Here is a 27,578-nt window from a genome sequence, read left to right on the forward strand (position 1 = left end):
GTTTTTAGCAATTTGTGGATATTTAGGTTATAATTAGAAAAATCTTAATAATTATTCATAAACAAACAGCTTATAAGAAGTAAATAAAAAGGCCAGATACAGGATAAAGGAAGTATTTTATTTGGTTGTTTGTATTGTTGTTTGTTATGCTCATTGTATGTTATGTTCACATTTAATGAGGGTGGATTTCTGTATTGGGGGGTGGGAGGTTTATGTTAGGTTGTAAATAAAATTCCAATAAAAATTAAAAAGAAAAGAAAAGAAACCATAGGATAAATCACCAGATAAAACTCTTCCTGCAGCTTCTTGCAAATGCCAAGCTGCATAAGCGACCAGGTGATTTTCTGCAGGAACCCACAAGCCCAAAGGTCATGTATGTATGAATTCATGCCAAACCTTTCTCTACCTTGCTGTCAACAAGGAAGAGATCACCGCCCTGCAGTGCATTATACTGCTTATAATGTTTACTCTTGTTTACAGTAACTCTCATGCATCAGCAGACTTTATTATCTGGATTGGTAGGCATAAAACTAAAGTTCAACTCCTCTCCTCCCGATTTTTATGGCAAGGAAAAAAACCACGTATAAAATATAAACTGTTAACAGACACCAAAGAGAGGGGTGGATTTGGACTTCCGGATTGGAGAATTTACTACCAGGCTGCATGCTTAGGATGGATAAAAGACTGGGTTGTGCTAGACAAAACAGAGATTCTAGACTTGGCAGGATGGAACAACCGCTTTGGATGGCATGCCTATTTAATTTACAATAAAGGGGCAGTAAATAGGGACATCCTGAACCACATAGTCAGGAAGTCTCTATATAAAGTGTGGACAAATTACTGATGGTTGTTAGAACCTAAGATACCATGGTGGGTATCCCCACTAGAAATATTGGCGGTGGTAAATATGGAAAAGGGCTGGCCAACATATCAACAGTTACTAATAAAAGAGCACGGTGAGATAAAAATAAGACCCTATGGAGAGGTTAAGAACTGTTGTAACAGCTGGCTACAATATCACCAGGTATTGCTTATCTTCAACCAAGAAAAAAAAAAAGGATTTGAACAAAAAATGATAACGATAACGATAACGATATCTTTATTGTCATTGTCCCTTGCAGAACAATGAAATTGAAAAACTACACAAAACTACCACAAAACTACATAAAAAACTACATAAAACTACATAAAACATTCAAAAACCCCTAAAAACTCTAAAACCCCATTTTAAAATACACTATACTACAGAGACCCCTTATGCTGCGTTTAGAACCAGAATTGCATTAGCGTAGAAACTGTTTCTCAGGCGGCTAGTCCTGGCCTTTATAACCCTATACCTTCTTCCAGAAGGCAGAAGCTGAAAGAGATCATTTATGGGGTGCGTACTATCCTGTGCTATCTCTGCTGCTTTCTTATGGCACCTGGCAGCATAGATTTGATCTAAGGTGGGAAGAGTGCACCCAATAATTCTCTCTGCAGTCTTTACAACTCTGGATAGCATTGTTTTTTCCCTGGCTGTGCAGCTCCCAAACCACACACACAGGACCGTAAGTTAGTACGCTCTCCACAGTGCAATGGTAAAATGCCATCAACAGGTCCTTTGAGAGATTGTTTTTCCGGAGGATTCTCAGAAAATATAACCTCTGCTGTGCTCTCTTCACCAGGTCTTTGCTGTTCTCTCCCCAGGTTAGGTCATCTCTCAACTCCATTCCCAGAAATCGAAACACTGAGACCTGTTCCACGCACTTCCCCTCAATAATAAGTGGCTGAATATTCAATTTCCATTTCCTAAAGTCTAAACATCAAAATTATAAAGTGAACTTCCGCAACCAAAGAGGAAAATATCGAAATTATACACCTTGCTCCTTGAATGGGAAGTGAAAGATGAGGTAATAAAAGAACCAATGATAAAATGGTCACAAGAGCTGGGCCAGACAATTCATTTAGACAGATGGGAAAGATTATGGAAAACTGATATAAATTTTACAGTGTGCTATTCGATTAAGGAAAATATAATGAAGATGTTTTACTGCTGGTAGCTCACCCAGTGAAACTATAAAAATGTATAAAAAACGATCAAATCTCCGTTGGAGATGCAAAACAGAGGTGGGGACGATTTATTATATGTGGTGGGGGTGCAAAGTGGTGAAACAATTCTGGATTATGATACATGAAGAGCTTAAAAAGATATTTAGGAGTTCAATCTTTAAAAAACCAGAGGCATTTTTTGCTTGGTTTAGTATCAAGTGACATTCCTAATCTCCCTCCACTCACAGGGTGGTGTGGGGCTGGGGTAGGTGACAATCCCTTTGCCCTACCTCACAACGAATTCCATAAGCTGGGACTCCTCCTTTCTCACCCAGTGAGGCTGAGGAACTTCTTTGCCTCATCCCTGCAGTTGATAGCTCTGAGGACATCAGCCGTCACCTGCACGGCATAATCCTCCATGTAGAAACTCAGGAGGAGTTGGCTCAGGTCCATGACATCTGCCTTCTTCAGCCGCCCCAGAGGAATGTTGTTGTGGCCCTCACTGACAGGGAACTCATGGAGCTTGAGCTTGAATTTCTTGAGTTCGTCTTCACCCAAGTTCTCCAGAGTAGACACCAGGCAGTCTCTGATGCTCCTCACTGTCGCTCTGCATTGTCACCCCCAGACGCAGGGAAAAGCAGGCATAAAACAAAAGAAGTTCAGCAAAGGGACCCAGGAAGGACTCCTGATTATTTGGAGGTGCTGCTATAACTTCCAAAACTTAGATCAGCACAGAGGGAGTGGGAAGAACTGTAGCTGGAGGGGGTTCTAAAGCTTGGAGAGCCATCTTCGATTGCTGAGCAGAACACCTTAAAGAGCAACTCTCCTGCCTACTCTTTGAAGATTGCAAAGCAACAGCGCTAGCATGGGTGGAACTTCCATGCAGAGTGCAAGGCAACATGTCTACCCCTCTCCACACTACTGCAGGGAGTGTAAGGGAGTGCGGGAGAGAGGCACCATGCACATCTGTTTCTGTGTGAGAATGTACAGTTAACTCCCAACTTACACAGATTTCACTTATATGTATGTGACCCCCCCAACCAAGGAGATAAGTTACTAACCAACCTTTAGAAGACATCTGAAGGCTAGTCTTGTATAGGGAAGTTTCTTAATGTTTCATGTTTTATTATGTTTTTATATATGCTGGAAGCCACCCAGAGTGGCTGGGGAAACCCAGTCAGATGGGCAGGATATGATGATGATGATGATGATGATGATGATTAAATAGGGCATCCCTATTTTCATCAGTTAAACGCAATGCAGAAAGCCAAAAAGTGCTTCTGTACCAGGAAGATCCTGCACAAAGAAGTTTTTAAGCTCTCCACCTTGCTTATGGGGCTCTGGGAGAATCTCACATGGGCTCTGGTGGCTCTCATGAGAGAGATCAAACACCGGCTCAAAGCAAACCAGCTGAAGTCTACAGTGCATCAAGATGAAATTGACTGAGAAGATGGAACTAAGAGTAATTTGCACTAAGCTTTTTCAGCCAGCCTTAGGTGACTCTCTGTAACTATTATTTAAAGATATTGTAACTTCATTAAGGCAAATGTAAATAAGTCTTAAAGAAACTGTAATGTACCTCCCCACCCCCGCCCAATATCTGCTACCTTCCAGACACAACTGCCTCATTATTCTAATGGTAGTACTGGAAACGGAGTGTGAGAGAAAGGATCAGGCCCTACCTGCTTTCCACTCCATGTCCTGAGTCAGTTCTTCTGGGTGGTGCATTGGCGAGTGTGCCATCACGAGAGGCTGGAAAGAAGAGAGAGTGAGGATACGTACAATGCAAGCAGGTACCTTTGAGAAGACGAATGATCATGGTGAGAGATGAACCCAGGACTTCCAAATATCATCTAAATTGCTCTTCACTCTTCCCCAGTCATGATCCCAAGCATAGGCACCAACTATAGGGGGCCCTGGGGGTCAAGCCCCCCCCCCACAAAAGCTCGGCACCCACAGCGTGGACTCCAACATGACTTCTGGTACAAACTGGCAGTCTCGTCAAAGGTCTCACTAGGCCTTGTACATGATCTCCAAGGCCCTGTGAGGCCTCTGAGATCATGCCTGAGGCCCTACCAGGTCTTCCAGTTTATGTTGATGTTATGTGATGTCACAATGTCATGTTACGTCGTGGGTGCCATTGGGCACCCATAACCTGGGGCCCAAATTGGCACCTATAATCCCAAGAAGGGAGCTGAAAACCAGCAAGTAAACAATGGCTGGGGAAGAAAGTCAGGAATGCAGAAGCTCTTTCAATGTGAAGAATTTGCAGAGGAAGCTTGGCAGGCATTGCAGTGAGCAATCTAGTCAGAAAAATCCTGTTCTTATGGGTGCTGGGAGTTGTAAGGAGATCCTTAATGATTGAGTTCATATTGTGGGATGTAAACACAGGAGCAGTCAATGACAACATTCCTAGAGTGTACATGTTACAACATGGGAAGGGATGTCTGTCCAGCAAGCAGGTAAACTTCCTGGGGACGGACTTCCTCCACATGTGACCAGAGGTGGGTGTGGCCTCACCTGTGCAGGTAATGACAAAAAGCACAGGGCAGGCAGCCATCTCTCTCTCTCTCTCTCTCTGCCATCACCTTTCGAAGAAGCAGGATGCCCTCTTGGCTCTCAGCCAAGAGAGGAGAGGGCTATCTTCCTATAAGATAGATTCTAAGTGTATTTTACCTTTTTAAGCCTGTCTGCCATCTGGGATCATATTGTGAACAGATCGTGAGTAAACTCTTTTATACTTTTATAAAGACTGTGTTGTGTCTTGTATTTTAAGAGGGAACAAAGGGGAAATTACCAGAGTAATTATTATAGAGGTTCTAGCGAACCTGTGCACACGTTACCGTTGCGAACTTAAAGGGGAATGTTTATAAACTCTGCTGATATTTTGGAAACTTGTTAGCACAAGTTGGATAAGGATATAATTAGTCAATATATCCTCTCCTGCACCCCAGAACATTCCCACACATATGACTCTTGAGGTGATACAAAGTGGACTTTAAATGTATGGTGCACTACTAGAAGCCTACTGTGGGTGACCACCCCACATGATGACCCCTGATCTGTCATGATCTCCAGAGATCTGATAATGTATAGGGAAGTTTTTAATGTGTGATGTTTTACTGTGTTTGATGTTTTAATTTGTTGGAAGCTGTTTATTCTTATTGTTATCTTCATGTGACAGAAAAAGTCCATGAAGCCAAGTTAACTCATCCCTATTTCAGAATGTTACAATTTCCGTTGCTGTACCATGTAGGTAGTACCATATCACCAGCCACTCTTGTGCTCCCATTGGGAGAAAGAGAAGGGATACAGGTTAAGCAAAAGGAAATAAGTCATTAAAACCTGCTGACCTTGTGTTGAATTCATCTCATCTGAATTTAACTCCTCTGAAAGAGAACAGGAAAGAGACAGTCAGACAGGGAATGTGACTAGTGGTCCTTTTTCATTCTGCCTCCCAAGCCACAATCCAGATTGTGGTCCTTCACTGAAAAAACCCTCACCTCGTTTCACATGGGCCTTCCAAACAAGCTTATTTGTGTGCTTCTCTATCAGACAGAAGTTGAACTTGTCTTGTATTTGCTCAGCAGACAGTTCTAGGTACTGCTGCAGCTTCTCTGCATCCAGGTATTGAAACTCCAGTTCCTGTGGGAAAGAATGAAACCTCTGTAGATGTGAATAGGGCTTAGTATACCACCCAGTTCTAAGGGAGTCAAATTAAAGGGTAGAGAAAGATCCTGGTATAGTTTCTCCCATTCTGGGTTCTCCCCCGGCAAAACCTTTCTTCTTTGTTTCTCACCTCAGGACAGACAGTGACATCATTTGTCTCTACGAAGAAGCGAGAGCCAATCGTTAGAGGTCTTAGGGTCCGAGGGGGTTTCTCTATTCTGCGTGAAGGACAATTTACTTCATGTTCATCAACTGCCTGTGACGGACAAACAATGTTACTTTTGAGACATACAAAGAGGGCACCAAACTGCTAAAAGCTGGATCCCTACCTCTGCTTTGGCATTCTCACAGCACATAAATATTGAATATTGTGCATTTGGAAGTGAGAGGACGAAATAAAAATTGCCCAGTGTGAAAATATGTTTCAAAATGTTTACTATCAGAACTTGATCTAAAATAAACTTTCAACAATAATGTTACATTATAGTTGCATACTAGTATCATGTGCTGATCCCAGCACAGGTAAAAATATCTTAGAAATATAAACATCTTCATTCAGAGCTGAAATCAAAGCTCTACCTCTCCCATTCCAGCCTCCACTAAGCCTGAGGCTGCATTCTAGAGAGAGAATCACACATCCTTTCTCTTTGGTTCTTCAGACACAGAGCTAATTCACACAACCAAAATGGAGACCTGTTACGGAATACCTCATGATCTAACTCGTGACAGAGTGGTAGAGATACATTCTCACTAATCATTAACTGTTAGGCACTCTGCAGCTCAGTAGAAGTTTCCATAACATGTTGCACTTTTAGTACTACACATACAGAGTTATTTTCCATTTCAATGTGCAATTAAAGAATTATACTTAACAATACAGCCACCTTTCCTGATGAGACAACCCAGGAAACCATAGAAGGCATGACACTTTGACCAAAACATAGGACAGTATTCTGAGGAGCAGTTGAAATTGAGAAGGCAACTCAACATTTCCCTCATGAGTTCTTGGAGAAAGCTCCTAGTAAATACCAAACCAATTCCTAAACAAAGTAAGATGAATTTCTTCATTGCTAAATACATTTATTTTGAAGGAATCTCCATTAACTTCAGAGAAGGCTGAGTGTACTTAGAAATAGTAGCATAAGGATATTTTGTTTTCACAATTCAGTGACAATGCTGTTGTCTATGGAACCAGGCATGGCATTTGCCCTCTGGAAAGGAGGTTGCCTAGCACTTTTAAACATCACTACTGGTGCAAACCAAAGTAACTCAGTGAAGGGCAACTACTAATCTCTCTAGGGGCATGTTGATGTTGATGAGCAGTTTGGCAAATGAGTTCATGAACCATGACACACTCTGATGCATAATTTTGCATAGCTACTCTGTCAGGCTTCCTATGTTCAGGCAAATGATCCAGGCTGTCTGGAATACCAATCAGTTGCAGAATCCTGATTACCTTTCTCACAGAAGAGTCATTGGGTAGGAGGTATAGGTGAAATGTTGGTGCCTTGAATCGAAGCATTTGATAGAGCAGTGCCACAGTGTGGACCTTAATCTTTCGCTTAAACCATGACTTTCTGAAAATGGCTCCACGGGGAGAGAAGGTAGGATTTTCCAACACAACATGATATGGTCCCACTCTGTCTGGCCTCTCCAGTACCATCCCTTCTTCAACAAAGTGAGCAACATGGACTTGGGAACTGTCTTCACCTGAAAAGGAGCACAAAGGAATAATAAAGAAACCTGTTACAAGTGGGAAAGGGTGAATTTGAGTCTGGGTGACATAACTCATCACCCTGCCTGTTAATGCAGGCATGTACTGTATTGTGTTGTTGTCATCATCATCATCATAATCTAAGCCCCCCCCCCGTCTCCTTACAGGCAATGTCCTCTCAAGGCAGCTCACAAAGAAAATATAGAAATCATAGGAAATAAATAGCAGAGTTAAAATTGCAAAATTGAAACCAAGTACAAAAGATAGGTAAGTGAGCACTATTGATCCATAGAACCAACACTGCTGGCCTCATAGCATTCCTGATCCATTATTCTTGCTAAGGATTCTACCTATTTTGGTTGTACTATTGGAAGCCTTTGTTTCCTAGCATACCTTCAAGACACAGAAAATGAGGGAAGTGAACGGCTGACACAGCCTCCACTGGATCCACTTCAATGTTGAGCAGAGGGCCAGCAACATGCCACTCCTCGGTGGTCTGTCCTTCCAGGTGCTTAGGCCACGAATCAAAGTGGTAGGTTATGGTCACAGCTTCTTTCACCTCACATATGAGATCAGTCTCTAAACAATAGAAGGAGCCAGCCTTTGTGAAGCGCACACTGAATGCCACAAAGAGAAAGACAAAAGGGGAAGTAGGTTGGACATGGATAAAGATAATTTATATTGTTCTAATTTACCATACTTTTCCGTCTATTAGATGCCCCTGTGTATAAGGGACCCCCCCCATTTTGGGGGACTCAGTTTTGAGAAAATGAGGGGAAATGGCCCAAAGTTGTTGAGTCTCTCCCCCACATGCAGCTGCGGGCAGGAAACACTCCCTAGATCATTTCCCGTGAGCAGGTACGGAGTGTTTCCCTCGTGCAGCAGCACCAGGGGGAGTTGTGCTCCAGCCAGCCAGTGCCCCCAGATCACCCCCTGCTCGCTGTGGCATTGGGAGAAGCTGCATGCCACCAGCCAGTGCCCCCAGATCGCTCCCCATGCGCAGCAGCATCTCTCCCCATGCCACTATCCGTGTATTGGATGACTCCAGTTTTTTAACATATTTTTGTGTCAAAAAAACTCATCCAATACATAGAAAAATATGGTATATTTTTCGCAGGAGATGTTTCATATAATGAATTAGAAGTTGAAACTTTTAGGGAAGGAAACCTCCTGGGCAAGCATCATTCTACACACTCAGCATTATTCCATGGAGAAGCAGGTTTGCTGTGAGGCTGCCCTGTGAGTAAAAAAACTAGGTGGACTTGATAACTCTCATGGTCCCTTCCAACTCTACAGTTCTATAGTTATAGTCTATGATGCTACCCATATCTTCAACTGGATAAACAACTGGATATGTGCAACAGAATTGCTCCAGAGTAATGTTTTCCCCCCAACTGTGTTCCAAGAAACCTAGAAGCTCCTCATTGAAGATATCAGTGAGAACTTGCCCATCATGACAGATCTTTCATTGCAATGTGCAGGTCTCTAGTGTAATTGCATACATTTTAGAAAACACCACCATGTGTGATGACTATGAGATCAACATGTACCAAATGTGTTCCATGGTCTCTGAATCCCAAAAGGAAACAGTTCAAAAAGATCACTCACCTGTATTTTTCATGGCCCTTTTCTGAGTCCCAAAACACCTCTGGTCTCATTTTTTCTGGAAGATCCTGTAACACAGCAATCGTTAATATGGCTGCCAGACCTTTTGTCCTATCTGAAAACAGAGCATTCTTGTCTAAGACCCCTGCAGCCACACCAAGGAGTACTACTTAAAGCCAAACCCACAACTACACAAAAGGCTGATGTTCTCATTAGGTCAACTGGGGTGCAGACCTAAGAGGCATGCAGTACTGACCTTTCTCACCTCACATATGAGATCTGTGTCACAGCAACAGAAGAAGCCAGCCTCAGTGGAGCCCACTCTGAATGGCAAAAGGGAAAGATGAAAGGGGAATCAGGTTGAACATGGATAACTTCCTCCACTGGTCTAAATGATATTTTGGCAGGAGATGCTTCACATGCTGATATAAGGAGGTAAAAAATTGATAGAAGGATATCTCCTGGTGAAGCACAACTGAAGAACAACTGCTATGAGGCCACCCAATAAATAAAAAAGGTGTTTTTTCTTATACTGAGCTGTTTTTAAAATGGTGTCTTAAAACAGAGCAAAGCAAGCTGGTGAAAGAAACTACTAATCTTCTGTTTACCTGTGTGTTGATGATACTAGAATGCCAGGGAAATTTATCATACTCAGTAACCATGGTAAGAGTTCTGTAACCCATGTACCCATTTAGCTCTAACCACTGGACCAAAAAGCACACTGTTTTAAAGTGATGGGGAGGAGCCAGTTCTAATAAGGGAAACAGCCACTATCACATCTAGTTTGGGCCGTGGTAGCTGTAACAGCTCGTTGCATGTTATTTAAATAGGAAAGTTCTGGTGAAAAGCCCAAAACATGTATGTGCATGCCGTATTTTTCGTCCCATAGGACGCACCTGGTTTTTTTGGGGGGAAATAAAGGAATTTCCCCCCCTTTATTTTCCCCCAAAAGCAGGTCGGGGAAACAGAACCAGGTCAAGGAACAGCGGGATGGCGGCGCTGCGCCTCCCTGCTGTCCCCCGAGCTTGTGGGCTGGCCGATGTCTGCCTGGCATGAGGGGCGCTCTGCATCAGGGCGCCCCTCGCGCTGGGCAGCAGGCTGCTATCCGCAGCGTGGGGAGCCTTGCGGGGAACTCCTGCAGGGCTCCAACACACTGCAGATGTCTGCCCGGCGTGGGGGGCGCTCTGCTTCAGGGAGCCCCTCGCGCCAGGCGGCAGGCTGCTATCCGCAGCCTAGACATCCCTGCGGGACCTCCTGCAGGGCTGCCTAGGCTGCGGATGTGTTCCTGAAGCCTGGAGAGCGAGAGGGGTCGGTGCGCACCGACCCCTCTCGCCCTCCAAGCTTCAGCAAAAGCCTGCATTCGCCCCATAGGACGCACCCAGATTTCCCTTTCATTTTTGGAGGGGAAAAAGTGTGTCCTATAGGGCGAAAAATACGGTACATTGATTGATTGATTGATTGATTGATTGATTGATTTTTTTTACCCAGGCTTTACCATTATCTCCCAGGGTAGGTTATGTGGGATGTAACATAAGCAGTCAAGTACAACACTTCCTGTTTGCCCAGAGTGGACATGCGGGGGGGGGGTGTTACTCCAGCCAGGAGGACTTCCTGTCAAACCTGGTCTGGAGCTTCCTCCCCCTGCATGTGACCAGGTAAATGGGTATGACCCTGGGAGACCCCATAAAAGGGCTAGCCATGCAGCCATCTCCCCCCTTCTTTTTGTTCTTCTTCTTTTGATGCTGATACTGATGTATTTTGCTGTCTGCTGGCTCTCAGCCAGCAGCACAAGGGGCTCATTCCCATATGGGATGAACTCAAACTCTGTTCTGTAACTACAAGCTTAAGCCTGCCTTCAGGGATCCAACTGTGAACTGGAAATTATGATAAGTATAGAGTACATAAGATCTTTACAAACCACATAATAAAAAATTCCCTGTTTAGAGTTTGGGGAAAATATAAAAGACTCTATATTGGATATCGCCAGTTGAAGCAAACATGGTAAAAAAGAAGAACATGAAAGGAGACCGGATAACATATAATTCTTTATTGTTAGAAGAGGACGGCCAAATTAAATTTAGAAAATATGAGGAGATAAAAGACCAGCTTTCTGGTTGGTTGGAATACCATCAAATATACAAAATATTTAAACAAGATAAAAAGACTTGATTTGATCATCAGCCCTCTAAACAGAATTAATAAATAATAAAATCAGGGTAATTTCGAGAATATATCGGCTCCTCCTGGAATGGAAAGTTAAGGAGGTGATGGTTAAGGCAACAATGATTAGTTAGGCACAGGACATTGGACGTCCAATAATGATGGCCAAATGGGAAGAGCTTTGGAGAACAAATATGAAATTTACAGCGTGTTATAACATTAAAAAAAAATGTTAAAGATGCAGCACAGGTGGTACCTCACCCCCACAAGACTATCGAAGATGTATAAAAAATTAGCGAATACTTGTTGGAGGTATGGTGGGAGTAATGGCGACATGTATCATACGTGGTGGACATGTAGGAAGATCAAAGTATTCTGGGGCTTAATTTACGAGGAGTTGAAAAAAATGTTTGGAATAACTTTTTTAAAAAGACCAGAGGCATTTCTGTTAAGCCTTGTTGGCAGGGACATCCCGATGGCCTTTAGGAAGGTATTCTTATATGCAACAGCCGCAGATCAGACTTTGGTGGCAAAGGGGTGGAAGGAACAAGAAGCCCCGACAATAACGGACTGGCATTACAAGCTACAAGAATTTGCTGAAATGGTGCAGTTAACAAATACCCTGAGAGGCGATTCAAAACAAAAATTTATGTAAAAGTGGGATAGGCATAAAACATATGTTAAAAAATACAGTAATGGTTCGCTATCTATGCTAGCATTTGATTGACGTTGGAGCGAGAATGAGTTGAGAAATAAGACTAAAAGCACATATTGATGTAGGAATGTATTAGATAAAATGTAAAGAAATATACAATAATAAGAGTACATTCATTTGTAAAAAAGGAATATACAACGGAATAGACAGGAAGTCTAGTCTGTTGGTATGTATATGATCTTTTTTGGGGGGAAATTGTTTTTGTTTTTTCTCTTTGTTCTTTCTTTCTTTTTGTTTTATTTTCTTTCTAGGTATATAAAATTTGTATATAATTTTTGTATACATGTTGGAAATTATATTATAGTAAGTCCTGTAATGTAATATGTCAACATTTACTGATGTAATATAAGAATGTTAAATAAAATGCAAATTCAAAAAAGAAGAAGAAAAGAAAAACAAGCAGGTCAGTTCTGTACCTGCCTTGGTCCCAGTTGTCTTTTGTCCTCAGAGGGCCCCTGGTCTGGATCCTCTCACATAGAATGAGATGGGCAAGTTGCACTTGAGAACATCTGACCATGAAATATCAAAGAATGCAGAAAGCTACTCAAGACTAACAAGAGAACTGTGCACACCTATACTCCTTTATGTGAGTATTGGCTTAGAGATGTGGAAACACAACTCCAATACCTCAACTGAAAAAAATGGCATGAATGGTTCTTTTTCTAGTAGGAAAGAACAAAAAAATAGATTTTAGGGGAGTGGCAAGAAAGCTTAGGAAATGGCAGGGAGGCAGGGAGGTAAGGAGACAACTCCTTTCCTTCAAGAAGCTCCTTGGGCCAGTCACTGCCTCATAGCCTAAAGTACCTCATAGGGTTCTTGTGAGGGTAAAATGCAGAGAGGAAAACCATGCATGTCACCTTGAACTCCTTGGGAGAAAGGTGGGATATGACTTAAATCAAATCAATAAAAATATATTTAAGGAGGAGAAACAACAATTCCTCAAAAAATGCAGAGTTCCATATTTTTCACCCTCCTGGAAATAATAAGCAACAGCAATGCTCCAAGGTAATGCTTTTCCAGCTGTATTTGAGGGACCCAGGAGTTCCTCAGTGAAGAGATCAGGACTGGTGGGTAAGCTTCCTTCAGAGAGAATTTTCCCACCATGGCCAACTGTTCATTGCAACGTGCAGAACATACTGTAGATGTACTCTGTGTGTGTTTTAGGGAGCACCACCATATCTGATGACTGTGAGACCCACAGAAACCAGATGTGCTCTGTGGAACAATTAAATGTAAAAACCGTTCCCTGAATGGAAAAGGTTTTTAAATGTCTGATGGAGAGGTCACTCACCTGTGTGCTTCGTTGCCGCTTTCTGAGTCCGAAACCACCTCTGGTTTTATTTTTTCTGGAAGATCCTATAATGAAACTGTAATCATTTATGTGGATGCCAGAATGTCGATCCCATCTGAAAAGGCAGCATTCTTGTCTGTTTCTAACACCCCTGTGACCACACCAAGGGGCACTGCTTGAGCTCAAAGCCACAACTACACACTGCTACAGCTTCTTCTTCACCTGCTGTGCTTTGTATTCATTTTGGCCACAGTAGATTAACCTAGACTGATTCCTGAAGTAAAGTGTGTTACTTAATTGCTGATAATAGCATTATTTTTTAAATGTATGTTTAATACAACATTTCCCCTTTTCATTGTAAGATCTCATTACACTGAAACACATTCAATAATATTCATCATCCAGATAAGTAGGGATAACAGCAAAGCAGTATCCTGGAATTTAGAACATATGCATGTAACCAGGAGTCAAGATGCACTCAGAGAATTATTTTCTGGAGACAGGTGTCCACACAGTGGCATCTGAAGATGCCTATCATGAGTTGAATGCGTGTTAATAAAAAATGTTTACAACACTGAAAAATATAGGAGGATAGCAGATGGATGACCACATCAAGTGGGCCCCTTTAAAACTAATGTGACACAAGAAGATTCCACAGTAAACTGGAATCACATCATTACAATGACAATAAAGATATTATTATTATTATTATTAGCACCTGGCTAGATGCAGCCTTATTTCCCGCTACCAGCCATTAGCAAATATGTAAATAATTACCAAGGATGGGATAAATGCTATCCTTAGGGAACTAGAAATTTAAATTCAGTGGCTTCATGTTAAAAATATCAATGTGTACCTTATTCCTGTGGGTGAAAAATGCACATCAATAGAGGTCAGCCTCTTACCTCCCTGAGAGGTAACAGGACACTTTCCCCAGAACCTGCTGGGTTCTCCAGCTTCCTGCTTTCTTCCCACTGTGGCGCTATATGGCCAAGTGTCGGTAATGGAATTTGATCCAAACCTGTAAAAGGAAGACAGTTATTTGCCTGACATGACTGTTGCAAGGAGGAAGTAAGTTGAACTGCCCTTGAAGTTTAAGTCAAACTCACCATGCCTTGCACACAGCAAAATCAGAACTGAACCTGGACGTACAATTTCTATGCATTCCAGGAACCTGCAACAAGCTTGCTCCCCTCTTTCCTGGATTATACTCAGCAATTTTTTACTTTTCCTCTTTAAAAATTTCCACATTTTGAAAATGTCTCTGTATTCTTTCAGAGTGATGACATAGCAAAAGCATAGCACGTCTAAAAAAAGTTCAATATCCGCTTTAAGAATTTCCATTAATTGTTTTCTTCCCTTGCAGATCATCTCATCACTAGAGATTGTGGATCTTTCCAATGACCTGTGGTAGAAACATTTATTTTATTTAGGCAACAGAAGGTGGGGAGAGGAGAATTTGAACGTAGTTAGGATACAGACTGCTCCCTTACCATAAATGCCAACCAGGGTCCTTAGGCCAAACCCCCAATAATTTTCTTCTGGGAACACAACCCCTCAATATTTTCTCCCCACCACTGCCCACCCACCTGCCTTCCTGTCTCCCTCCCTTGGTTTGCTGTCTACCCCCAGCCAACCATCACTCTCTGTTTCTGTTTCACTCTCAGGTATACTGGGCCAAGGCCACCTAGGGCTTTAAAGGTCAGCACCAACACTTTGAATTGTGCTCGGAAACGTACTGGGAGCCAATGTAGGTCTTTCAGGACTGGTGGTCTCAGTGACCACTCCCAGTCACCAGTCTAGCTGCCATATTCTGGATTAATTGTTGTTTCTGGGTCACCTTCAAAGGTAGCCCCACATAGAGTGCATTGCAGTAGTCCAAACAGGAGATAACTAGGTATGCATCATTCAGTGAGACAGTCTGCAGATAGGTAGGGTCTCATCCTGCATACCAGATGAAGCTGGTAGACAGCTGCCCTGGACACAGAATTGACCTGCGCTTCCATGGACAGCTTTGAGTCCAATATGACCTCCATGTTGCACACCTGGTCCTTCAGGGGCACAGTTACCCCATTCAGGACCAGGTAGTTGTCCAAACCAGCCTGCCCCCTGTCCCCCCAAAACAGTACTTCTGTCTTGTCAGGATTCAACCTCAATCTGTTAGCTGCCATCCATCCTCCAACCACCTCCAGACACTTGTTAAATTAGTGGTAAGCATTTTTGTTTTAAGCAGGAGAGCTTGCGAACTGACTTGTATTGTTTTAAGATCAATAGATTTTACATTTGCTTTGGATTGGAAGGGTTAGTTGAGAGGGGGAAAACATTGCTAAAGCTGTAGCTAAAATTGTGGCTTCAGTCAATTATATAAGTACAGAAATTACCCTTTGGTGGCTTTTTCTGACGGAACCAGTTCCTTCAGAGCTTGATTAATTATTGACGACAAGAATTCAGCTGACCGGTGCCTTGAAACATGCATTTCACAAAGTCGCTCTGCTGCTAGATATTGAGAAAGTGAGTGCACATCAGAAGTGTTACTGAGTCAAACCCTTGGCCTATTTGAATCGGAGAAGAAGTCAAGATGAAACTGAACTGTCTCTTCCCAGTTTCACCTGGGCTAGCATTTATCATGGCATGGGAGTTCTTATCAGGAAAGAGATGGCCATGAAAAGGCCTCCTAGGAGCAACTGCAAACTCATGGGAACCATAGTTCATAGTGGAATGAGTTTTTTGCTCTATGGTTTAACCCACAGCGCCACCCACGTCCCGGAAACCAGGTTAGGGACCAATAATTTCTTTAGCTCAATTACCAATTTACCAATGGTTGTATGATGAGACATTATCTCCTGATTGACAGGAGCCCAGCACAGCTGAACTTTGTTTAGTCTTACAGACCTTGAGATCTAAAGGCTCCCCGCTTTGACATGTACCAGGCTTTTGAGCTGTATATTACTTAATTGCCTCTTGCACCTTTTCGAACCCAATCCACATTCAACCCCCAGCTGTGCCAGGATCTGCAAATCAGATAACATCTCTTCCTGCCCAAAGTCAGGATGCAATTTGATTCACACTTCTAAAGACAGAGTTTTACAATTAAAGAGACCAGATACACATTCCCCAGAAGGCCACAGTTTTAACTCTCCCACAATGCCTCACTCCTGCATGAACCAACGTTTAACATACCAAGTGTTATGTACTGAGTTCAATAGGATCCAAACTACAGCAGGCTGATTGGTCCTAGAACAATAGGATCCAAAAGGCAGCAGTCTGATTGGTCCTAGAACAATAGGATTCAGAATGCAGCAGTATGATTGGTTGGCAGGAACCACCCAATCCTGCTCCAGATAGAAGTGAATCCACAACCTGATTGGCTTACAGTAGAATTCCGGAATTAGCCAATCATGGGCAGCCTATTGTGTAAATAATGTATATAAAGCAGATACTGTGAGGGGACTTTCATTCATTCCTCCTCACCACTATGAGCTGAATAAAGAGCATGAAATCACTTTGCGACTCTGAGTATATTTCACCAAGGTTTCCCAACTTCACTACAGAAGGGCTATGAGGGCCGACCAAAGTTGTTAACCTTTTTTTAGGATTGAAGTAGTTGAGGTTTTTTAGGATTTTTTTTTACCCCAGGAAATAAACTGCCATGGAAGGGGCTGGATTAAACCAACCGATGGACTGGATTAGGCCCCTGAAATGGACTTTGGACATGCCTGGTATAGAAGGATTCACTTCCATCTCATACAGGTCAGCCTTCCAGTGATGTGGAGATATCATTTTGGGTGTCCTAGAGCGTAATATGGGATGCATACACACGACTTGCTCATTCTTTCCAACATTATTTTGGCTGTTAATGTCATGGGTGACCGACTGAAGGCACAAAGGTGGAGTAGACAATCCCAACAAGAAAGAAAAGTGGGAGGCATCTAAAGAAACCAGTGTGGCTGCATAAGGAGCTTACAGATGAGCTGAGAGTAAAGAAGGGCATGTATAAGAAATGTAAGAAAGGGAAATCACAATGGAGGAGTATATACAAGTAGCCAGTGCTTTTTTAAAAAAAAGTATTTACGGGTACTCTCATTTTCATATTCATATTGAAATACTGCCCCTCAATGAAGCCAAACTTAGATTCACAAAAAGTTTAGGCATATGTGTACCCCTGAACCCCCCCCCAAAAGCACTGCAAGTAGCCCATAGTTGCAGGGTGAAGGTCAGGCTGGCTAAAGCTCAGAGTGAGCTCAGGCTTGCAATAGAGATTAAAAATAATTTTAAAAGGTTTCTCAGGCTATGTTTGAAGCAAGAGAAAGAACAAGTAAGTGATAGGTCTCTGCGTGGAGAAGACAGAGAAATGCTATTGAGTGACAGAAATAAGGTGTAACTGCTCAACACCTCCTTTGCCTCTGTCTTTTCCCAAAAGAAAAGCACTGCTCAACTTGCAACAATAACATAATAAATTTTGTAAGGAGGGAGCTGTAGCCCAAGATAGGAAAGAGGTGGTTGGGGAACACCTAGCTACTTAAAATAAATTCAAATCTCCAGGGCTGATGAGCTGCACCCAAGTGTACTATAGGAGTTTACAGAAGTAATCTCAGAGCCTCTGACTATAATCTTTGAGAATTCTTGGAGAACAGGTGTATGTTTAGCTTGGAAAAGAGGAGACTGAGAGGAGATATGATAGCCATCTTCAAATATCTAATGGGCTGTCACATGGAGGAGGGAGCATGCTTGTTTTCTCCTGCTCTTGAGGGTAGGACACGAACCAATGGCTTCAAGTTACAAGAAAGGAGATTATGACTAAATACCAGGAAGAACTTTCTGACAGTAAGAGCTGTTCAGCAGTGCAAGTGACTCCCTTGGGCGGTGACGGTCTCTCCTTCCTTGGAGGTTTATCAGCAGAGGTTCTAACAAATAATCAACTTGCTTCCTATAAGTTGAAAAGCGAATGTGCTCTGCTATTTATCACTAGCGTGAGGAGTGATACTATCAAAACAATATATCATCTCCAACCTTCCTTAACATTCCCACAATGTCAAGAAGACATATTCAGATTGGCACAAAGGTTTCACACACACACACACACACACACACACACACACAGCCCTGCTCAAGAAGCCTCCTCTCCACCCAGTCCCATCAGACTCAGCCAAGGTTCTCCCTTCCAAGTTCCTTACCTTTCCTGGTGAAACAAGAGCGACATTCTGGCACCGGCTCACAGTCAAAGGCTTTCAGCACCTCTGAGGCCACTTCCACGGCATAATCCTCATCACAGTATGCAAGAAGCAGTTCTGTGAGCTCCCAAGCATTTGCTTTCTTCAGCAGTTTCCTGGGGATACTGACATAGCCTTCCTTGACGGGGAACATGCTGAGATCCTTCTTGAACTTCTTCAGATCTGACTCCTTCAAGGTATTCAGTGCGGCCAGCAGCCATAAATGTGTAATCTGCACTGCGGGGATTATTGATGTTAGTAGAAGTATTGAACAGAAAAATCCAGCATTCCTACATCGCCCTTCTCTTCCTGTTGGAGCACATTGAATAGGTAGCAATTTCAGACTGGACTAAGTAGGGAAGGGCTGTGGATTTGTAGGTGATCACATGCATGCAAAGGATCCCAGGTTTAATCCCTGGATATCTCCAGATAGGGCTTGGAAAGATTCCTGCCTAAATCCCTGGAACGAACTAGATGGACCCAGTGGCCCAATGTGCCCGAAGGCAGCTTGCCATCCTTCTAGCCTCTCAGGTGATTGAAGGAGCTCAGCCTGGCCCAGAAGAGAGAAGCTGATCCAGGAGGGTTTGAAGACTCTCTTAACTTACAGGCCTCTTCTTAACACTTTGCAGGCTTATACGTTTATCTCACACCCAAAGAGCCAAAGGGGGCAGAGGGGTGTGGGAAAACGCCACCTCACTTTACACAGGGAAGATTTACACCCATCATTCTGCTGATTTCACCCTGGCCCTGCCCCTTTGGCTCTTTTTTCCTGCTCTGGAGGGTAGGACTCGAGGCAATGGCTTCAAGCTGCAAAAAAAAAAAAAAAAAAAAAAAAAAGGAGATTCCGACTAAACATTCGGAAAAACCTTCTGACAGTAAGAGCTGTTCAGCAGTGGAACAGACTCCCACATGAGGTGGTGGACTCTCCTTCCTTGGAGGTTTTTAAGCAGAGGTTGGATGGCCATCCATCTGCCATGGATGCTTTAGCTGAAATCCCTAAATTTCAAGGGGTTGGACTAGATCTCCCTTGGGGTCCCTTCCAACTCTTAGATCCTGTGATTCTTTGGAATGTTACCCAGGAGGATATGGGGACTCGAGCAGGAAAGGTTTCCCCACCCAAGGACGAAGGCAACCATGGGAGGGAGCTGCGCTCTCGGTACAGACAGAACCCGCGGGGTCAGCACCATTAGTCGGATCGAGCCCCCGCCCCGCTCCCAGTCCCTTACTTAGGCAGGTGATAACCGAGGCATCTTCCACCAGCGGCTTGTAGTCAATTTCCTGCAGCACTAGGGCCGTCACCTCCACGGCATAGGCCTCTCCGTAGAAGCCAATCAGCAGCTCTACGAGCTGCACAGCATCGGCTTCCTGGAGCAACTCCTCGCGGATTCTTCCGACGCCCTCCTTGAATGGGAATCTGAGCAGTTCGCCCTTGAATTTCTCAATGTCCCCCTCCCTCAACTGCTGCAAGGTGTCCAGAAGGAGAAAAGCGGCGGATTGCATATCCCTCATGAGGGCACGCGACGGATTTGTGGAAAAGAAGAACTTAGTCCCCATTGCGCTCATTCTGCACCAGCCCAGCAACAACCTCGGCCAGAGAAAAACTCAGAAGATCTGGAGACTGTGCCAAGGCAGAGAGGCAGGTGGGCGCGATCCCCGGGCCAAGTCGCCTGGAAAGAGAGAGGCCTGGCCGGTGAGCAGCAGAAAACCCGCTCCGAGAGCCCCGTCTCTTGCCCTGCGCGTCGCCTTCTTTTCCCTTTGACGAGGAAACTCTTGGAGATCCTTCCCTCCGGCAGCAGCAGGAGACTGGAGGGCGGGGAGGGCGGAAGGGGCGTCTTTCCAGCAGCTCGCCTTTCGGGCTCCCCAGCCCAGCCCTGCGTTGGAAGAACTTGGCTGAGCGGTTCTTGGGGGAAGACCTCCGAAGGCAGCCCTCGCAAGATTTACAGGGGCGCTTTGGCTGCAAGACGGGGGGGGGGGAGAGAATCCGCTCTTGGTCTCCCTTTGCGCAGGATCTGAAGCCGGGAGGAGCGGCAAGGAGGCAGAGCAGGAAAATGTGGGAGCGCGCGAGAAAGACCTGCTCGTCCTTTGGAAATCTAACGCACCCCACCCAAAGAAAAGGAACCTGTGATTTTGTTCAGGGTGCTGGGACTTGTAGATCTCTCAGAGGTGAACTATGGTTTCCAGGATTCTTCCTGGGTGTGGGCTTGAAATGCGTGCCTTCTGGCACTTGTGCTGCGCTCTCGGAGGCTAGTTTCTTTTGAGGAGGACACAGCGCTCCCCTCCAAGAAATGCAGAAAGAATACCCACCCCGCATGTCAGCCATGTCATGCCCCACCTTGTAAGGGCTGCAGCTGAGGAGACTGGCACAGAAAAACCAAAGAGCCCACATTTTCCACACACACACACACACACACACACACACACACACAGCGTGGCAATCGAGCGCACTGGAATAGAACCAGCTTAGGCAGTGAATTATTTTTTAACTGCATGAGGCATAATCCTGCCACAGAAACTTTCATTTACTTGCGGCGTGGCAGCCAAGATACTAAACCTGCTGGGTGGGGGTCAGGAGTGCCAACTTGAAAAACACATGCGGGGGCGGAGAAGCCCAGCCCTGCGATGCATACACTGTCAGTCAGCATTTCTTAGTGCAGAGAGTATTGATATGATGTGTAGAGATCTTTCCTATTCTACTTAATTCAAGAGTCATGGATTGAATGTCAATGACTGTCAACTTTTTTTGGGGGGTATCATATTTTATGGGGGGGCAAAGGGTCCTTGGCCACTAGGAGTTGGCTCCTATGACCTCCAGCGAGGGAGCTCCCCACCCCAGGAATTGGCTCCATGAATCCATATGAGAAATTTCCTAATAAAACCCTTCCAGCAGTTTCATGCAAATGCTAAGCTGCATCAGAAACCAGATGGATCGCTGCAGGAGTCCACAAGCCCAATGCTCATATACGGATTCATCCATGCCTGATCTTTCTCCACCTTGCTGCCTACAAGGAAGAGATCACTGGCCCAGCCTTTGTTTACAGTAACCTGCCTGAAATCCTCATGCTACCAGGAAACTTTATTAGCTGGGTTGGTAGGCATAAAACTAAAGTTCAAAGTACAATGTAGGGCAGGTGTAAATCATAGAAATATAGAGTCCTTGTGCCCTCGGAAGATGTTTGCAGAAACACTTTGGACGTTTGTACTCAAGATCTATTGATGCTGAGGAATCACCATGCTAGAATCAGTCAGGGTGATTTCAGAGGGACAGACATGCTACAAAGGGGGAAATACAAGCCTGGGTTAGAAACCAAGCAACCCTATCTCTCTTCCTGTGTTCCACCACATTATATTTAATACAACTTAGAATTCCTGCTGCTGTGGGTATTTTCAGATGGGGTGTCATGGCACCTGGAGTTACTTGAGGAACATTCAGGGGAGGTGTGCTTTCATTACGGTAACTTGCAACCCTTATCTTCCTGCATTCTCATTCTCTCTCTCTCTCTCTCTCTCTCTCTCTCTCTCTCTCTCTCATTCTGAGGAACATTCAGGAGAGCCGGCTGCTTTAACTTGCAACACATTACCTTCCCAAAATAAAACAGTGACAAAACAAGAGGGGAACACTTTTGCATGACTGTTTATATTCTGAAAATCTCCCCCCTCCAAACAAAAATCCTCCCCAGCTTCAGTAACTAACAGTTCCTTAGTTTTACACAGAGGGCTTGAGAAATGCAAGAAACTAAAAAGTAGCTTGATGGTGTGTGTGTGTGCAGGAGAATGTTGCAGGAAAGGATCATGTCTGCATGTGTGTCCAGTGCTGTGTGTTTCTTGGTTTTCCTTCTCCACGGTAAAAAAAAAAAATCTGCTTCTGATTGTAATCTTGTTTTGCCCTCTCCATGCCCCCCACCCAACCAAAGGGAAGCTGGGCTGCCATGTGGAGTGCATCAGCTCAGCCCTGCAGAGCAGTGGCGTTTCTTGGCTTCCCTTCAACACATGCACTCCCACTTACATGTGTGCCAAAAATAGGGGTGGGACGGAATGGAGAGATTCCCCAGTACATGTGCCTTGTAGCAGAACCCCAGCGTCAGTGGCTCCCATAGGGGAGCTGCAGAAAGGATGAGTGGCTGGTCAAGGAAGCCGTGGACTTAAAAAGGTTGAAAACCACAGGGCGAGGTGAGACACAGGAAGTGAGGAAAGTGTATGGAACTGCTTGGACCAGCAACAAGGAATTGTCTTCCATTTGTGCAGATGCTTAGGCCATGAATCAAAGTGGTATGATATGATCAAAGATCCTCTTATCTCACATAGGAGATCAGTATCGCCGCAAAGTAAGGAGTCAGCCTCTGTGGAGCACACTCTGAATGTGAGGAAGCCAGGAAAGCAATTCACCCAGCAGTCTGTGTGCCCAGCTCACACCCAGCTGTCCATGTTGCCAGTCACTGAAGCACCCACTACCAGGATCCCTCTGGCCTCTGGAAAAATATCCTTAGAACGTGAAACAACTTCTTTGTTGAGACAGACCTGCTCAGAGAGCTAAAGCTGACAAGTGTTTTAATATGCACTTTACTTTTATAAAGCTATATTTTTCACCACTGATATTATTCATGTTTTATTCATTTTTAATTTCTGACTTTTATCAGAAATTTTAATGTTTATTTGGTATTCTTAAGAAACTGTGAAGGGATTTTTTACAACTAAGTGGTATACACATTCAATTTTTAAAAAATTGACAGCTGAAGAGCACTAGTTCATGTGCGGGTTGCAGCCATAAGAACACATGTTCTGCTAGACAGTACAGGGCTAGTATACACAGAGTTCTTGAACTTCCTAGAGAGGACTCTGTGTGTGTGGTCATTTCCTTTGGCTCCTCTGGGCAGGAACTCTGTAAAAAAGTAGACAATTATTTATATTTCCTTCTGCCTGTGACAAGACTCTCTCTTTCCACCATGCCTTCAAGCTGAGCAGACCTGTGTGGTTGAGGCTCCTACTTTCAGCCATGTTTGCTAAGACTACTGCAATTTTATTGTAACTTAGAAGTATTTTTCTGCATACTATATTACTTTTTCTGTATATGCTGCTTGCATGGAAATGTAAGGAAAGCCTTTTCCAATTATCTTACTAAAATGTGTGGTTCATTCTCTGCAATGGAGGTGAAGAGGAGGAAGGTAAGCAGACTGCAATTGAAAGGGATTGAATGGTGGGTTTGCTTAATTCCTAAGCTTTAGTAAACTGCAAAACTCATAGGTGCTTGCGAAAAAGGCTTCACAGCTAGATTTCATTTGCATTTCTCCCACACACTTAGAAGAGGGGGTTTAGATCGAAATCTACAGATTTAATCCTCAATCCATCTCTCATAGTTTGGCTATCCCTGATGTATCACTTTCCTCCTTCCGGCTCCTTAGCCCCCAAGTAGGGATGATCTGAATTGCTGTCCATGTTGGGGGTGGGCTGCCAGCATTCCTCTTTTCTTACCCCTTCCTGCAATGCCTGAGGAGCCTCTCTGCCTCATCCCTGCAGTTGATGGTTCTGAGCACCTCAGCTGTCACCTGCGCGGCATAATCCCCTGTATAGAAATTCAGCAGAAGCAGGCTCAGGTCCACCACATCTGCCTCCTCCAGTGTCCCTCGGGGGATGTTGTCATAGCCCTTCTTAACAGGAAACTCATGGAGCTTGAGCTTGAACTTCTTGAGTTCGTTCTCTCGCAAGTTCTCCAGGGTGGACACCAGGCTGTCTGTGATGGTCTTCTCCATCCCTCTGCATTGTCACCCCCCAGAGGCAGGAAAAAACAGACACGCTCTCAAGATTCAAAATGGACCACCCGTCTAAAAAGGTTGGCGACTCCTGCTTTAAATACTGTGATAAAGGATTGTAAGCTACATTTATTAAAGCAAATGTAAGTATGCCTTAAAAAACAGTAACGAAACAAAGTAGAGTATTCATTGTGGGATGTGAAACACAAGAGCAGTCAAGTACAACATTCCTAGAGTGAACATGTTTACACATGGGGAGGGATGTTTGTCCAGCCAGCAGGTAAACTTCCTGTTTCCTTCTGGGCTGAAACAGACTTCCTCTGCATGTGACTAGAGGTGGGTGTGGCCTCACCTGTGCAGGCAATGACAAAAGCACTGGGCAGGGCAGTCATCTCTCTCTCTTTCTCCGCATGCATCGAAGAAACAGCATCTACTAAGCCAAAGATGCCCTCTTGGCTTCCAGCCAAGAGAGAACAAAGGGACTGTCTTCTTAAGAGATAGATTCCAAGTGTATGTTACTTCATTAAGCTAAGTCTGCCTTCTGGGATCTGACTGTGAACAGAATGTGAGTAAACTCTTTTTATACTTTTGTAAAAGACTGTGTCGTCTCTTCTATTTAAGAGGGAATAAGGGGAAATTACCAGAATAGTTATTATAGAGGCTTTAGCGAGCCTGAGCAAACGCAGCCGCTGCAAACTTAAAATAAAGGGGAATGTTACTCTGCTGAAATTGTGGAACTTGTTAACACAAGTTAGATAAGGATATAATCAGACAATATATCATCTCCTGCATCCCTGAACATTCCCACATTCATCCCATCATACCTTTATAGATTAGAATAAATCAAGAATATAGTTACATTTATTTCATTAAAACAGTCTCTGGCTGGCTTTGTATCACATCAAAATTACCATAGCTAGTGGGATACAGTTCAAGGCATTGGCAAAGAGCAGAGTACAGGTAAATGTTGGCTTGGGTTAGGTGAATCTGCAGCAGTAGATAAAAGCTCCAGCCATAAAAAAATTGGTGCTCCCCCCCCCATTTGGTGGAATATCTCTCTCTCTCTCTCTCTCTCTCTCTCTCTCTCTCTCTCTCTCTCTCTCTTTACAGGAACACACATATCTGTCTTCAGAAGTGTTCATCATACATGCAATTTCCCCGAGAATTTATCTGAATTCTGAGTAACGACTTTCAGAGCCTCCCCATTGCTTCCCATCCTCCAATACCCGTTGCCCACCTGAGGCAGCTGCTTCACTGTGCCTAATGGCAAGATGGGTCTTTTTTGGTGAAATGGAGTGGGGGAGAAAGGGTTAAGCCTTACCTGCCTTCCGCACCATGTCCAGGGTTAGTTCTGCTGAATGATGCATTGCTTGGTGTGCAGCCACAAGCACCTGGGAAGGTGAAGAGGGAGGGAATACATACAAAGCAAGCAGGGACAAGGAATAAAATGAGCATGGTGGGAGATGAGCCCAAGACTTCCAAATCACATGCAAGTTTCTCTTGGATATGTTAAGAACTGATACTCAGTTTAAAATGGAGAAGCTCACACTGTAAAACTTCAAGGGAGGAATTCAGCGCCAGCAAAGGCAGTTCTGCTTGCCAGATGGGACAATTTCCCGACTCTTCCCTCTGAACTCTGTTCTGCAGAGTTTTATGACCCTCCAGAGAAGATTGAGGTGAGGAGGGCGAGGAGAGGACAAAGTCCCATTGCCCTGGTGGTGCCTTGTGCTGCCATGCTGAATTAGTTGAATCTGGGTGGGAAACGTCTGTAAAAAAAACCTAGCTGAGTTGAAAGGACATTTGGAGAGTAAAGAACCCTCTGGAGAGGGAGGGAACTTTTTTCTCTGAAGCTAAAATGACCTGGACAAGGATTGACCAAATTTGGGTAACTAGTTGTATGGCACCGAAGATAAAAAAAGCAGAAATCTGCCCAAAGACTTGCTCCGACCATAACGCAGTGAAGATGGAGATGAAACTAACAACAACTGGAACCTTCAGATGGAGGATGAAGGACACCCTATTTAGAGATGAAGAGATCTACAAAAAGGCCCAAAAAGCATTGAAAGATTATTTCGAGATAAATTTGAGAACTGATGTGGAAAAAAGAATAATTTGGGACGCTAGCAAGGCCGTGATGCGAGGTTTCCTAATACAACAAAATTCCATAAAGAGGAAAAAACAGAATGAGAGGAAAGAAAAACTTCTGGAAAAGATAAAGGAAGCTGAAAAGAAATTGAGGTCTAAACCAAAGTCTCATGAGATTTTGAGAGAAATAAAGTATTATCAGACGCAATATATGGAACTGATGAATCAAGAGATAGAATGGAAGATAAAGCAAATGAGACAAAGAACATTTGAATCGGCAGACAAATGTGGGAAACTCCTGTCATGGCAACTGAAAAAGAGACAAAAATTGAATACTGTGACAAGTCTGGAAATGGAAGGAAAAATTATCCACAAACCAAATGAGATAAATAACTGCTTTCAAAGTTTCTTTAGGAAACTATATGCACAAGGGCCGGTTAATGAGCAGGAAATAGAAGAATTTATTAAAAAGTACGGATTACCAAAGATCTCAGATCAAAGTAAAAGGATTTTGAATGGGAAAATAACAGGACAAGAAATAGAGGATGCCATTCAGAAGATGAAACTGGGAAAATCTCCAGGACCAGATGGTTTGACTGCTAGATATTACAAGGCATTGAAGGAATGGATAATACAACCATTGAAGGAGGTCTGTAATGAAATTTTGGAAGGGAAAAAGGCACCCGAATCGTGGAAAGAAGCTTTCATTTCACTTATACCGAAAACAGAGACTGAAAAGAACCAGGTTAAAAACTACCGCCCTATATCATTACTTAACGTGGATTACAAAATTTTTGCAGACATTTTAGCAAAAAGACTGAAGAGAGTTTTGGTGGAGGAGATTCATAAGGACCAAACAGGCTTTCTCCCAGGGAGACATATGTCAGACAATGTAAGGAACATTATAGACATTTTAGAGTTGTTGGAAGTAAATATTAATAGAAAGGCAGTGATAATTTTTGTGGATGCGGAGAAAGCCTTTGATAACATTTGCTGGACCTTTATGAAGAAGAATCTTCAAGGGATGGGGGTAGGCCAAGGATTTGAAAACGGTATAGGTGCTATATACTTTAAGCAAAAAGCAAAGTTGATTGTCAACAATGTGGTTACGGAAGAGATTCCTATAGAAAAAGGTACACGACAGGGATGCCCAATATCACCCTTACTTTTTATAACAGTCCTGGAGGTTTTGCTAAACATGATTAGAGGGGACCAACTGGTTAAAGGTGTTCAGCTCAGAGCTAAAAACTATAAACTAAGGGCATTTGCAGATGACTTAGTATTGACTTTGCAACAGCCAGAGACTAGTACCAAAAGAGTTCTAGAACTAATTGAGAAATTTGGTCAAGTAGCAGGA

At 43.6% G+C, this 27,578-nt stretch overlaps 2 protein-coding genes across 10 annotated transcripts in view; both read right to left on the reverse strand.

Moving 5' to 3' along the window:
- Nucleotides 1-97: 97 nt before the first annotated feature.
- Nucleotides 98-19,955, reverse strand: LOC309517193 (uncharacterized protein; the record flags this gene model as incomplete). The annotated part of the gene is made up of 15 exons (XM_082196287.1): nt 98-2,635; nt 3,711-3,780; nt 5,382-5,417; nt 5,532-5,673; nt 5,828-5,953; nt 7,154-7,407; nt 7,805-8,028; nt 9,020-9,084; nt 9,273-9,339; nt 13,183-13,247; nt 14,088-14,203; nt 14,292-14,587; nt 15,564-15,678; nt 18,357-18,629; nt 19,619-19,955. The coding sequence occupies 15 exons, from the start codon at nt 19,953-19,955 to the stop codon at nt 2,356-2,358; spliced, it is 2,466 nt and encodes an 821-aa protein (XP_082052413.1). The 3' UTR covers nt 98-2,355.
- A 2,444-nt stretch (nt 19,956-22,399) lies between these two features.
- LOC309517195 (uncharacterized protein) overlaps nt 22,400-27,578 on the reverse strand; it is a 51,570-nt gene continuing 46,391 nt past the window's right edge. For 8 of the 9 annotated variants that reach the window (XM_082196297.1, XM_082196296.1, XM_082196293.1 and 5 more), the window contains 3 exons: nt 25,458-25,527; nt 23,859-24,140; nt 22,400-23,268 (listed from right to left, as the gene is read on the reverse strand). In XM_082196297.1, coding sequence (XP_082052423.1) covers nt 23,238-23,268; nt 23,859-24,140; nt 25,458-25,527 — 383 coding nt within the window. In that variant the 3' untranslated portion in view covers nt 22,400-23,237. Of the gene's footprint in view, nt 23,269-23,858; nt 24,240-25,457; nt 25,528-27,578 lie in introns of those variants that run through there. The other variant, XM_082196298.1, reaches the window with a different exon arrangement.

This window comes from Podarcis vaucheri (genome assembly GCF_965113315.1).
Source record: "Podarcis vaucheri genome assembly, chromosome: 13".
Classification (NCBI taxonomy): domain Eukaryota; kingdom Metazoa; phylum Chordata; class Lepidosauria; order Squamata; family Lacertidae; genus Podarcis; species Podarcis vaucheri.